The 15,288-nt window shown below is 37.9% G+C and overlaps 1 protein-coding gene across 1 annotated transcript in view; it reads left to right on the forward strand.

Moving 5' to 3' along the window:
• FAM189A1 (family with sequence similarity 189, member A1) overlaps window positions 1-15,288 on the forward strand; it is an 83,962-nt gene that overhangs the window by 58,012 nt on the left and 10,662 nt on the right. Inside the window, exons 5-7 of the mRNA XM_009885754.1 lie at window positions 7,300-7,460; window positions 8,071-8,203; window positions 14,795-14,870. Of these exons, the coding sequence (XP_009884056.1) occupies window positions 7,300-7,460; window positions 8,071-8,203; window positions 14,795-14,870 (370 nt within the window). The remainder of the gene's footprint in view (window positions 1-7,299; window positions 7,461-8,070; window positions 8,204-14,794; window positions 14,871-15,288) is intronic.

A 15,288-nucleotide genomic window follows, 5' to 3' on the forward strand; every position in this document is an offset into this window, starting at 1 on the left:
ATTCCTACAGGCCTAAGTGAGCGTAACTTCCCTAGGTCCATGCTGACTTAGACCAGCTGAACTCTGACCTGAAGATCTCTTTTTCTTTCTCTATTTTCAGTCTGTTCTCCCATGATCCGCAGTTCCCTTTTGCTCTACTGCACCCAGAAATCTGATTTGCTTCCTCTTTTCTTGCTTGTTAATGCTTAATTTATGCTTTTTCCTTTTACTTTTCACTGAGGTATGCATCTTCTCTTAGCAGGGCTGTACCATGCTGGAAGTTTAAGATAGCAGCAGCAAGAGAGACCACCCCTGTTAGATGAAAAGGTTTTAATTGTGCTGATTCTTTTACTCTATTCTTATTCCAGACCTACGTAGGCTCTCCTGTAGGAAGAGGAGGCATAAAAATGTAGTTCCTAGCCAGCAAAAGCATTACGCAATAGGGAAGATCCTCCTTGGACATCACTAGGTTATCAGTAGTTCATCAGTTTTGTGATTCATGTGCTGTGCTAGTTTTCTTGTCTCAGAAATTAATCAGTTACAATGGTGAATTTTTGTAAATTTCAAATAATGTCAAGTTTTCTTCTGGCTTGAAGCTGTTGTATGTGCTTCAGGTTTGATTGCCTAGCAACATAGAGCTGGTCCATAATACGGTCTCAAGAAAATCTGCAACAGTGTGTCATGAGTATCGGTTTTATTGCTAACTTTTGCATACAGTCAGTATCTGATTTCTACAAGGAAACTGACAGTATTTTGTTGGAAACTGCTACCTTCTGATGTACCGTCTTTTAGTAAAAATGCCCTGAAAAATATAAACACAAGCTGGCTGGTAGTAAGCACGGGTTAAATTTTCCGGTGAATTTGAATAGGGTTTTGTGGTTAAAAATAATCCCACCAAATAAACATTTGGTTTCAAGCATTAAGGAAAAATACTCCAAAATATCGCAAACTATTTTTATTGTGTTATATTTTCAATGCCTTTAGTTTTACTTTTGTACTGTTGTCTGGGACACAAAAACATATTTTCCTAGGTTGTTCCTTCTTTGAGTTGACTGTTTCAGAAAGTACCCCAGACTTTTCACTTCACTTTAGCCTTTCTCACCCTGTTAAGTATACACAGTTGCTCAGGAAAAAAAAATATCTACCAATTGTACTAAAGCTGCAAGAGTAAGTGATACCATAGTAAAAGACTGAAATAGCATTTGTTATGTGTTTCACTACTTTAGACGGTTTAAGGCTGCACTCCATTACAGGGCTTCCCAGAATTGTTCTTTCTGTGTACACACCCCTCCAGCAGATAACTGTGAATCAAATCAGATGGTATCAAGGTTCTGTAATGTGAAGAAACATCTCTTAATAACCAAGCTGTCACTTCCATGATACTTCATTTGTTGCCTAAGGCAGTTTCAGTTTGTATCTTGTCTGATGAATGGCTACTGCAAAAACTCACCCTGTTTTCTTCAAAAGGTAGCTGCCCGAATTAAGGAAATAAAAGAAATTATGCCCACTGTGGCCAAGCTAAAGCATGAAGTACACCTGTCCCAGTCTCCTCCTTCTGCTCCAAATATGCTTATACGCTACTTGTCCTAGAAGTACTGGCACTGATGTCATTCAGTGTATTCTGATTTTATCACCATCACTGTTAGTAACTGTTCTTCATGTTATGTGATATCTAAAACAATCTGTTACTTTGTAAAGGAAATAAGGCAACGATGACATGTGCAAGCTGTAACATTTAATTACTGTTTTCATCAGCCATAATGATAATTCAGCATCTCATTAACTTAATGGGGTGTAGTTAATATTTCTACTCAAACACCTCAAATAAAGCACCTCTGTATGAGGATCATATCTTGCTGGCGTTGTTTAAGCCCTTATCCTGGTGAAACAGTAATAAAAAAAAACGCTTCAGGATGAAGCTTCATGTTAAGTGAGAATTGATCTTAAATTATTAGATAATTTTTATTATTTAACCTAATTCTATCAAAACCTAAATCGTACTTTTTTTTTTTTGGCACAAAGCTTACTTAAAGGTACTGTAAAGTCCAGATGTCAGTCCTTTTAGAAATATGCGCTGTGAATGACGTACATCCATAGAAACATCTTAAATGTAAATATGGTTGGATAAATATTGCCCTCACCCTCACCACAAATAAAAAGATAAAATAGAAACCTTTGGTGTAGGAAAGCTTTTGACATTTTTAGAAAATGTACCATCTTCCATTTCCCATTTTATTGGTAGAATATTTAATATTTAAAACTGTTTAAGATAGGGTCAGTCCTTCAAGAGAGATGTAGTGTCACACACCAGTTGTTCTGAGACTACAGAGCTAATGACTTGTGGCGGTTATAGGAACAGCAACGGGAGACAACGGAGGAGAAACATTTGAATCTGCGTTTTCCTTATCAAAATATTTTCTGTGTTGCAATTTCCCTTTAAGATCAGGAACAAATTACGAGAGTCAGCCATGATCCTTCTGTTCTTGCAGACAATTAGTGCCTACAGTTCCCTCCGGGAGATACCGATTCCAGTGTTTCAGAAAAGGAAAAAAGCAACCTGCCCAGGAGGAGGGAAGTTAATTGAAGACAGAATTATAGACCCAAGTATATTGCAAAGAGCTTTTACTATAGATAACATGCCAATATTTCATTATATGCAATTAGAAATGTTTATTTCCCATTCCCAAGAATCAGCAGATTTTTATATATGACATACAGAGACTGAAATGAGGGTAACAAACTCCGGAGTCTCCAAAGGACTCATTTCCAAGTTACAGAGTAAATTTATTAAATGTGATATGGAAGGCAGAGGTAATTACATGCAGATATGGGAAATACTCTAGATAAGAAGATTCCCTCGGAGCACTAGTGGAGTACTGATGTATGGCAATTACTGATTTAGATACGTCGTAGTTGCTAAGCCCTGAATCCCAGCGCTGTCATGTACCTGGATTCAATAGTGCTGATCAGCTGCAGAATGTGTAGAACAGAGGACGTCTTTGTGAATGTTTAGTGGGGATGTCCCCTACCTGGAAATACTGATGGAGAGTTCTTAGTCTCACAAATCCCAGGTACTTACCACACATCACAGATCACTTACCACACTATCACACTGGGTATCTGTTCCATTAGAGAATCATATTTACAGTCCTTATCTGCTGTTTCTTTAGTTCCTTAATTGAGACTCCTCCATCAGCTTTTACTTCAATATACTCAAAATATTCAGAACATAAACTCCAATCATTCTGGTCACTTCAGTGACCAACTTTTAGACGACCTCTCAGTGAAGTGCTGGAAGTTTGGTCTGAGAATAAAAAAAAAAAAAAAGAGTTTGACATATATTATATATATTATAATATATATTATTAATATCTATCGAAAGGTGTTTATTTCACCGTGAAGAGTTAAAAACTGAGAAAAGAGTTCTGTTATTCTACAAAGTACTGCCTTCTGCACTGGGAAGGGACAGCGTATGTGTCCTGCTACAGGTTCTGAACTTGCCGAGAAGGTCACTGGCATCCACCCCCTACATCGCTGGCTGTGTGCAGTTCTCAGTACTGTGGCACATAAACTCTTGAGCATAACTGCCTTTCCTGAAAACTTTTACCTCTTCTGCTCCTGCTGGAAGTGGTGTGCTTCTAACATTTGTGTTCCTAATTCTCTGCTTGCTGACTTGCTGCTGATGCCGTGGCTAACTTCTCTTTTGAATTCAGGTCCGAGAAGTGGATACAAAACCATAGCATTGTACAGCTTTCTTATTTGCCCTGCTGCAACAGGATAACAAGTTTTCTTCTTCCCTCATAACTCCGAACCAAATAACAAATTAAGTAGTCCTCAGTATGAAATAAAGATGAGGGCTGTTTAAATCAGGCTGTTTAACTCTGTCAAAGTTAGACGTGGTCAATTAAAACACATAAAATTCTGTGCACTATGTTGCCCATCCATTTAACACGTGCACTGATCTATGTGTTATGCCTTTTTGGTAGCAGACACATTCCACAGACTAAAGTGAGGCCATCATTAGTTCAAGGATGAGACAAAACCTGCATGCGTGTAATAGTTTGAATGCCAAGTTTCAAACATAAGGTTGGCTATTTCCAAAAAGAAGAGCATGAATTCTAGATCTGTATTTCCTTGCCTGTCAGATTTCTGAGAGCTCCCAGTATCCAACAGCTCCAGGCGGTCAACAGAAACAGTCGAGTATTTGGGATTTCCAGAGCCAGGGGCTATCTACTTATGCCTGGTAAAAATGTTCAAAGTCTTTAGTGATAGCTATAAAGTTACGCAAAGCTCTTAACAGTGTTGGCTATTTAGTGTTTACCAGTGGTGCTATTTGCTGCTTATCCTTGTCTGCGCCCATTTTCTATCCATGGCTTCTGCAGTGGCCATTGGTGAGATCCCAAAAGCCTGGCTAGGAGACCTGCTTTGTGAGTTGTTTTGTAGTGTGTGCTATAGTCATTGAAATGACATTGAATGCAACTTGATCTTGTTTATACTTGTGACCGAACAGGCCACCCCCATTTTCGGTTTGGCAGGTCTTGTTGTTGCCTATCCTACTTGCCATCAACATTTTGAGACTGACTATTTAGTAACAATTGTCTTCTAATACCAAAAATGTGTGTTTCCTTGTGAAAGTGTTTGTCAGTGTTCTTCCATCTAGTCCAGCTTTGTTAGCTGTTTGCATTTTCTTACCATATCTTTTTCTTACTGGTGGACTTTCTATTACGTCTTTGCTGAGCCCCTGCAGCCTTCGCCATTTGAGACTAACCCTTGAAGATTTTTAAAATACATTTTACTATAAGAAGATTAAAACTTTGCAGGCTAGTAGAGATTAGTAGATAGGGTAGTATGGAGTGAGATATGATTTAATTTCCACGTAGTAGCTTTCCGATTGTTTTCTCAAGGATGTCTCCTCTTTGTGATAAACGCGTATATTTGCTATTGTTTCATTGCCTGCTAGTCTCCCTCTTACAGCCTTTTTCACTTTAATTTCTGTGCCTTCCAGCAGGATGATATCACACAGGTAAACTGTTATTTATAACACCCCCCCCAAACATGTGCATCTTCCATGTCTGTTTTGCCACTCATTTTCAGCGTTGGTCCCCGGAGTTCGTTGCCATGATTTGTATTCACAGTAAAGGTTCTTGAAAGGGATGCAAATGATTCTACTGTTCAACTGCATCTAAACATTAGATCTTCTCCTTCTTGAACCACAGCTTCTTCTACCCTGTGTAAAACCTTTCCCTTCTGTCACATCCCACAAAATGTGTGCTTATAGTTCACTCGCGTAAAAATGTGATGTGTTTAATTGCCTTGCTCTGAGGAGTGTTGAGCGTATGGCTCAACGAAACAAGCTCTAGGAACTCGAGAACTGATTCTTCAATGTTTTTGAGATGGTAGCAGGCTGACAGTTGCTGATGATTGTATCACTTAGGACAGAATTTGGTGTTTAACAGTTAATATTTATGTAATGTTACAGTTTGGCAAATGGCTATTGACAGATCAGGTGAATTTAGACCGAATGACTGCAAAAATGTAGTTTTATTCTTTAAGACAAACCTGTAGAAGTGTCTGATGGTATTCAGGATAACAGCATCACATCTCACATGAAAGAGAGTGCTTAACAGCATCAGACGTTTTATGTAAGGAAGAGTAAATCGGGTAGATGTCATGTCTTCTACTCCTGTACCGTCAGTAGACTACAGTGGCTGAAAGCGTAATGATATAACATATTCTGCAGAGGAGGTTCTTTATTAAATAGTTAGTTACTTGTGAAAATATCTCTAGAGAGCAGATTAATAAGCAACTAATAGTTCATTTTCACAGACAACTGAAACTGCTCCTCCTGACCCTATGTTGTGTTGCATTATTACAACTTTGACCTTTTAAACAAAACATAGAGTGTGTTTAGTAGACTTAAGATGTAACTCAACCTTTTAAATACCAAAGACCAATATAATTTGTATGGTAATGTAAATTCAGCATAACTGCACCAAGTTAAATTTGAAAAAGTGAAAAATTTAAAACTTGACATTAAAAATTGAGGTAATTTTCTTTCTGTTTGCTGGATTGCCTAAGCATAAGCATCTTCCCTTTTCTTTCACTGCTTCTTAAGTCTTTATCATGGATTTAAACAAGTAATAATGTAATGAGACAACAGTACAAAGACATATTATCTTGTTCCAGTATAAAAAAGAAATATGCCTTCAGCAGATTTTCTTAGCTCACTTGTTTTAAAAGGCAGGAGCTAAAGCCCAAGTCATCTACTGATCCAGGTAAAGCGATATGACAGCAGAAGCTTGCCTGGAGAAGGAAGAATTCTTTGGTGGTTTTGGATTGTCTTGTGATCCCCTTCTATCTGTGGGGACTATATAAATTCAGGTCAAGGTGGCTGGGTTCCATGGGATCTGCAGAATGGTCCATATTTGATCTTGAAGTAGTTTAAGCCTCTGCTAGAAGACTTGTTAAGTTACAGTGTTTCTGCCACCATAGGTGTCAGAATGGCTTCTTTGTATCCCTGCTGTGCTGGAAGCTGCTTAGGTTCCTGTCACAAATGTTGACAGCAGTTCTCAGTCTTACTATTTTCTGTTATTCAGTGTAGTTACTTTCAGTTTGGTTTTGAGATGTTTATATGGAATAAATGTTTTTCTTACTTTCATACCAGTATTTAAAACCTTTATACGACATTTAAGTGCACAGCAGCAATTAGGAATATTTTATTTTACAATAATAATAAAGAATAATTTTAAATGGCCCCTTTTTTGGAAGTGAAAAATAGGAGGGATGTTTGTAGTGGTCTTATTCAAAATTTATTGAATATGTGCTAGCTTATTTCTAATTTGTTTTATTTGGGTTTTTTGGGGGAGTGAGGTTGGTTTTTTCTCTATAAGCAAAAGGCATTTCAGATTGGAAACAAAAACATGTAAATAGTTATTTTAGTAGTTTTATCTATTATTCATCAGTTATTAAAATACAGCTAATTATGTAGTGCTACAATAAAATTTTATTACAAGGTAGAATTATTTCTTGAAAAGCTATCTAAGTTTAAATGTTTATGTTCTGCATCCTAAGAGTGACTGACTTTGAGGCACAGGCACCTCTGTGTCTTTAGTAAAACCTTGTCTTATATTTTGCCAATTTGACTCGCACTCCTCACTGATCTCAAGTATTCTAATGCTTCCAGAATGTCTCTTTCATTTCTGTATGGATATTAATTAAATTGGATATTGGTCAGGGTTGCTAATAGTGACCTTTTATTAAAATTTTTATTATTGGTGACGAGTTTCTACCATCTGAAGGAACTTGACCTGTTTATTTCAGTTTCTGCCACAGAGGCCGCATTCTACCAATCCTGACTGCGTGACTCCACACGGAACTATCCTGCATCAAACCTTGGATTTTGATGAGTTCATACCACCAATACCGCCGCCACCCTACTACCCACCAGAATACACCTGCACACCAGTGATAGAGGCGCAGAGGTGATTATTCTTGCTTGTAGTTACAATCATTGCATAGTTCTGAGCTACAGACTATGAAGCTCTTTCCAAGAATAGGAAGCCAAGTAATGTCCTTTGTTTACATTACGTGCTTCTTTTCCAGAGCGATTACATATGTCATTTGCAAACTTGTTAAGATGCACCTGGAAATATTTGTATATATAATAGAGAAGTGATGGAACTTAGCCAAGGCAAGAATAACAATATCTGAACTTAAAGCAGAGATCAGCTTATAGGTGATCTTTTCATAGCTGTTACCGTCGCACTCTTGAACTTGAATGTGAGATTTAATTTTCTAAGGAAATGATTGCAGTTAATGTGTATTAATGTGGAGTAGTGAAGAACATTAATGGCTGCAAAATGGGCTGGTAGAGAGGGCTGACATCCAAAATGAAATACAATTTTTAAAGCTACCCTGTGAATGAGGGCTTCATTTTGGTTGTCTAAAAAATGTCTTCAATATAATTCTTTGTATTATGTTGGCTTTGAATTAAGTGAGCCATCTACATCACTGTGGTGTAGGTAAGAGTTTACCAGATAAATTCAACGCTGTTTCTTTATAATTGTTTGCTTGTTTTTGTTTTTTAAACAGAGGTCTCCATTTGGACTTTCCTCATTCCCCATTCAGTGCTTTATACGAAGTAACCATTAACAGCCCAGGAATGTATCCGACGGAGCTGCCCCCTCCTTATGAGGCAGTGATTGGAGAGACACCTGCCAGCCAGGTAAGGAAAGCCACAGGAAATTCTTTACATAGTCTTTAAATTTTCATGAAGCAAAACAATCTCAGATAAATTTAGGGGTTTAGAAAAATCTAAACTACTTCAGGAGTTAATTGTACTGTCGGGGAACAACCATTAGAAAATATTTATATTCTTTGAACACATTTTTCAGATCATTATCTTTAAATAGTGTTTAACTAACAAATTTTGGGTTTAACTAGCAAATTTTACTTAATGTGTATTCTTATGTTCTTGTTCATATTTGGGCAAATGCTTATGTGAGTAGTAATATTTGAGCTGTTATCATCCATTAAGAAAGTTGTACAATACTGGATTGTTAGTAGTAACAAAAACCTAGAAGAATGAATTGAAATCACCGAAGCGTAGTGGTCTTCCTTATTTGGAAAGGATAAGGATGTTTTAAAATGACACTGCACTTCTTAATTTCTGTAGGTAATAAGAAATCCTGATTAGGAATCCGGTTTATTTTCTTAAAAACCCCTACAGTTGTAAAATATTTTTTTATTCCAACTAGTGATGATAGTGGATTTGCTTCACTTTAATATGCTTTTAGTTGGAGCTCAGTACAACAGTGTAGGTTTAATAAGGAAAAAGATACGTGTGTGTTTTGTGACATGCAATGCTAATAACTTCTGTATGTTTGTGTATGTGCGTATATAGCATAGAGCTCATGGGACATTCTGTTTTGCTCTGCATGCAGTCTGAGCCAAGATAATTACAAATTCCCATTTTATACTCCATGTGTAGGTAGAACATGTGCTTGAAGAGTCCTAACAAAAATCTCTGTAAATAACCTCAGATTAACAAAAAGACTACAGATTTGCAGTCTGCCACTTATGTCAGAGTTCAGATCAAGTACTGGGAGCATCTGGTAATAGCATAGGTTCTTGTGATGGTGAGCTCCTGTCTTGAGAGGATGCCATGAACCCAGTGCCACATGTATGCTTTAGTAGTTGTAAGATACAGCTTCCATAAGCAGGCTCCTATTGGGCACCAAGTACTCGAAACTGATTCCTGCTTCGGTGTTACATTAGCGGGCAAGAAACCATACAGAGCAATGATTTGAATGATAAAAGGATAGGGTTGTGTTCTTCCTGTGGAATAGCAACAAGTAGTTCTCTGTCTTTCGCTTATGCTTTTGGGTGTTACAGCTTTTAATAGCTTCTGCTGTCATATGGCAGAAGCAGTTCCTCCTGAAAGTGTGTAACACTTATTCTGAATTTTGAGAAAGGATCCAGTATACTTCAGACAAATATTTACGTTAGATTATTTGCCTTATTTTTTACTGTACAGTGTCAACTCAACTGAAAGTAGAATTATAATGTATCTGCACATGCAGCCAAAGCTAATTTGAGCAAAGTTTTCCTTGAGGGGATTTGGGATAATTGAATCAGCTGTCACAAATGGGAAAATACTTAAAATTACTTTTAGAAATTGAATTTCTTACAGGCTTCGGTAAAAACTCAAGGAGTCAAACATTATAGATATTGCTTATCAGTTTTTAAGAGCACACTGTGGAAATACCTGTGTTCAGGTTACCATATTGCACCCACATTACAGAGGGGAATACATTGCATTTACCCAAAAACATAACATTGAAAAGTTTGCTGGTGATTTTTTTCACATTGGGGGAAACCACAACTCAAACCACAAAACTGAAGAAATGATATAAATTTTTACCCTTATACACAAGAAGATTATTAAGATAATTAATAAGACAATGTCTGGGAAAAAAAGAATGTTGAGATGCACAGTCCCTAACAGAAATGCAATTAAAAAACTCCAAGATGTGCCTAACTTTGCAGCTTCTGTGGCTGACAAAGCAGCTTCTCCCAACTCTTCTAATCCTTGCCTTCTATCGTACCCTCCACCACCTGCCACAATAAACAGACCAAACATTGCACTCCCTTTGATTTCTTTGGCTATAATCAAATGAATCAGCATAAACTGTTTGCGAGTGACATTCTTTTCTGAACAGCAAAATTGGAGTATCCAAGGCCATCTCCTTTCTAAAATATTTTTTATCCCAAATTCCATCCTTTTTCCTTTACAGTGGCTCAGAGGAACCTGCAAGTCCTGGAGGAGTTGATATTTTTCAGTGATTAAAAAAAATTGGCAAAAGCGATATGAATTATACATAGTTTGGGGGGAAGAGGAGGATCATATCCATGATAAGAATTCATACGTGGTACAAAGTAAGGTTTAGAAAAGTGTCTGATTTATACTTCAGCACAAAATCACTTTGAGCACTCTTGAAACTGGGATTACACTTTGCATGAGCATCAACATCCAGCAGCACTACAGCACCAGCATATAACAAAAATATAATTTAACAAGACCTAATTTAAAGCAGCAAAGTCATGCTCTGGCAAGAAGCACATGAGCTTCAATAAGTAAATGTATTGACTTTTATTTTGTGGCATCTGGGGACAGTGTCAGTGCCTTCCTATTCATGTCTGGCCACCTGGGTTCCAGAAGTGTTTGTTCTAATTGCAGCTGAAAATAAGTGGTGATTTTTAATTTCTAAATGGTGATAATTGTATAGTTTCTTTCCAGGAGTGAGTTTGTATATGCCTGGTAGTTGCTGGTTCAGAGAGCTTGTAGAAGCAAAATCAGACCATGTGCTGAGTGTCAGAAATGAAGTACCTTGGCCATGCTAACTGGAGCCTGCACAGCCATGTTGTAGCCAGATACTTTTCTTGACATCAAAAGCCCTAACGTATTTTTTTTCGCGTCAGTGTCCCAGTCGATCTGTAAATCAAGGAATGCATCCAAAATCTAAGACAGTTTGGGGTCTGCAAGAGGCACAAAATGGACTGCTAAATTCTTACGTGAGACAACTGCTCCCATATAACATGCACCAAGCTACAGTACAGTATGAACTGAAATAATTAGATTTAGAAATCCCTCAAAGGCAGACTTTGCAATGGAAATCATGGCAGAGGTTTAGCTACAGAATTGCTTCTGGGAACCATTATGTAATAATGTCATAATTGTAAAACCTCTTACTGAGTATAAAGCAATAGGTTTTGTTTGTTTTTAAATGGATTGAGGTCCTTAGAATTTTATTAAATTGTATCAAATTAGACTCAATGTTTCATGCATTTCATGGTCAACAAATGTCAGTGCTAATTTAAGTGGTTGCATCTAAGTAAAAATTGCAGTTGGCATCTGTACTGATTAGGAATTCCCATTATATGACTATGAAAAAAAAGAGTTTTTCACACTGGCTTCTGTGCAAAGTATTGACTAGCCTATAGAAAAGACAAGAACAAACAAATCGGGGTTCTGGGTGAATTATACCAGTGACTGTTGGATAAGGTTTACTAACCTGTAGGCTGTGTAGGTTTGTTAAAAGGTTTTCCTTTGTTTTCCTATTGATAGCTTAGTGACTGTCTTTACCAGCTTTATGTCTGAGGATGCGCAAGTCAATCAGGTTTTGTTACCCTAGGCTGTGCAGGAACCTGTAGGGAACCACGTGCCATCCCGATGTGGACCAAAACTCTGACCTGACTCAAAATCGGTGGTGTTACTTCCTGCAATTTAAAGCATGGTTCTCCTTCCCCCAGGCAAGAAGGTTAATCAATTCCAAACACATATAAAATACATTCAGCAATTATTCTTCTGAATGGGGAAAGAACAAGGGTAGGAAAACGGAGAATTAACACGTTTCTCAGATAAGTTTAAATGGCTTATGTTTTGCAAAATATGGCTACATACTGAAAAAGTAGAAGAAACCAAAATTCAAATTATATTCCTGATTTCTTCTGCACGCCCAAAATCTTGAAATCCCTTGTTTTCCCTCGATGTGGGATGCTAGTTATCAATGAGGCCCTGAAGAGATAAACCTCAAAGATGATGAGTGCTTTTCTGTATGTGGGGGATTTTATACAGAGGGGAATAGTCACAGTGTTCCATTCAGTCTCAAGAAGCAATTTCTGTGTGTGTAAATTTGTCCCACGTATTTGTCATATTGTTGGGGTTTGGCTGTGAGGTTTGTTGTGTTCATTTTTATTTTTTTTTATAATTTCCAGCAGTTGTAATTAGAGAAAACTATAATATAATATAGTCTGCAGTATATAAGCAAGGATCTAGAAGTTAAGCTGAGAGGCTGTGTCCTTTGATTCACATAGTAAAGAGTCACCTCTGAGAATGTTATTTTCTTTATGCAGCCCCATGTCTTTAGGTGTGTCACTGGGGGGTTCAGCCTATGTAGGAGCCTCTGAGATTGAGGCAGAACCTGAGAAGGGATGTGATGTGTGGTGGCTGAGCTTTTGTGTCCCTCTAATTTCCGAAGGATGGGAAGGACTGATACAGATCTCATTGCATGGAGGAGAGGGCTGAGAACAGTTCCTCTCTGTAGTTTCCCTGAGTAAAACAGGACTCCCTAACCTCGGTGGGCTGAAGGACTCTCAATATCAACACCTAACCACAAGGTGAAATAGTTTGTCTCCTGCCCACGTTGGAATAGACCTTGGGTCCATGGTGTGTTCTATGCGAGCTCTGATCCAACAAGGTGTCAAAGCAGAGTACTGATAGCTGCTCTGTGGCTTGTGTTAAATGAGCTTAGTTGTCTTATTCCCAGGTGAAAAAATTCGGTTGATGCTATAATTGTTCCCTGTGGCAAACTAAGCAGAGAATGAAAAGAAAAGGATACGAAGATTGAAATGTTGTAATCTAGAAGGGTTTGTGTAATAGGAAACTCAGGTATGCAAATACAATGAATGTATTTCTTCGGCCTGTAAAACAGTGGGTTTTTTGAGAAAGGTGCAATATTTTGATTTCAAGAATTGCTAAGCCAGCTTTTTTCACAAGCCTTAAGTTTGCTTTATATGCTGTGTAATGGCATTGTTATTACTTTGAATTTACTAGATCAAAGCTACAGATGGTTCCTTGTCACTAGTACAGGTTTGCCAAAAACCTCAGCCGTGCACGTAACTCATTTGATAGGTGCTAGACCATGTCACTACAGCTGCCAGGTGACTGGGAGAATGCAGGTCAAGAAATGTTTCAGCGCAAATATTCAGCAGATGTTTTCCTGTCAATTATTAAGAATTATGAAACCACCTAGATTTAAAAAGAACCCCTAGATTTTTAAAAAGAAACGAACACCCTTAAAACATTATATTATTTCTTCCAAAATGTCTGATTGAATTTTCTTCAGCAACAAAGAGCATTTGAGAACGCTTCTTACTGTCTCAGTTAGTTCCCAGCAGTTCCACAGTTGGTTCCCAGGAATGGTCTGCAACTTAGAGTGACACCATTAATTATTTTTTTACCACAGATGTGTGATATTCTGTTTCAATAAAGAAAGATCCTTTAAGACATTTCCCAGCAAATTGTTTAAAAATACGCTAACCCTTAGACTTAAAATCACTTTTGAAAAACAAATTTGTATCAGAAAAAGTTTCCTGATCACTTGATCATAGTAAGCTATGGATGGATAGATAAAAAAATATTAGTGAGCACAGTAAGTTATGCATATCTATATGGGGGCATTAATCTACACTAGCATGTGCACTGGAAGCTCTTTCCTTAATAGCTTCAGAGGAATAGCATCATGTTCAATTTTTTAGAAGGCCAGATACAAATTAAACTCTTGAGAAAAAGGTTTTCACAGAGGTGACTGATGGTTATTTTTAGACTCTGTCACCAAACATAAGCTTTTACTAGTTAATTGTGGCCCTACAGACTGAAGCAGGTATGATGCTTTCTGCTACAGATGGTATCTATCTCGTTCCCTTCAACTTTTCTTTTTATGTTTTTCTAATTTATTGTTACCATCTATTTATTGGAACAATTTTTTCAATCGTTGTGATCCCAAAGAACTGCTAAAAATGTAATGACATTGGCAACAAGGTCCAATACAAAGTCTATTAAAATCAGTAGAAAAAAAAATCACAAATTTCAGGTGTTATGGATCAAGTCTTTCCAGCAGGACTGATTCTCTGTTTTATTCTCATGATTCTCAAAAGCAAAGGGAAGTTACCCGCTTAGGTCCATCCTTTCGGAAAAATGGTGAGTCCTGGTAGTGTCTCCCTTCGGCAATCTCTGAGGCTGGAGAGCACCCCGCATCGGCCACCTTGGGTGGCAATGATGCTATAGGGCTTAAAAATACATTAGGTGTTAACATCTCAGCAAATGCTTGGTTTTATTGTTTCTGTTGTTCTCTATCCTATTTTAGGGTGAGAAAACGTGGTGGGGAAAAAAGCATAATATGGAAAAATGCAGACCGTAGAAAGAGATTGCTTGTAATAACCCCATTAGTTTTAAGCATCGCAGAGATTAAGTTTTGTATGTGGGCCTGCAGCCCCAGCTGGCTTGTGAATTCAAGATGAATTTAGCTTGGAGATTCTGGAAAAATGGCTTTAAGTGCATTCCTTTGCCCTCCATTTGTTCCTGACCCAAAGACATTGTAAAATACTCTATCTTTAAATGGCTTTCAATTGGAGTAGTAGCTTATACGATAGTTACTACACATTCTCAGGTGCGTCCTTAAGATCGTCAGTGCTATACTATTGTTTTGGTAAATTGCAGATTAATGTGCTGTTTCATTAAACAATTTTCATTTAGGTCACTGGTACTGATCAGCAAGTATCTGAGTCAAGCTTGGGTGAGAGGAACATGGCCCTGGACTTCAGCACACAAGGTGATCACGGCGTTGTCTTTGTCTACTTGAGAAAGATGTAGTAGGGTTTCTGAGTGGACTTTTCCCTGCCCCTCTCTTCTGCCCTTCCCAATGGAGAAAGAAGGATTTGCTTTCAGATTGTTCAGGGCAAGAAGAACCTTTTCACAGTCAAACTGATGTGGTTGGAAATGCAGAGCAGAGTTTTGCTCAACAAAGTCTGCTCTGGATAGCCCTCTGAGGCAGATAAGGCAACTGTCATTTGTCTTTGAAGAGTCATGCACATAGTGGGCAGTTTGTTTCTCAGTGTCAGCAACCACGGGTGCCTTCCTGATAGTCCACGTGCCTTCTTCATGTCGTCATTTCCTGGATGGCTTCCAGAAGCCTGAATTAGGAAGCTTTGCTGCCCAAAGCAGAGATATTGTGAGTGCAAGTAGATGAG

This window comes from Charadrius vociferus, unplaced genomic scaffold, assembly GCF_000708025.1.
Source record: "Charadrius vociferus isolate BGI_N301 unplaced genomic scaffold, ASM70802v2 scaffold325, whole genome shotgun sequence".
In the NCBI taxonomy this organism is placed as follows: domain Eukaryota; kingdom Metazoa; phylum Chordata; class Aves; order Charadriiformes; family Charadriidae; genus Charadrius; species Charadrius vociferus.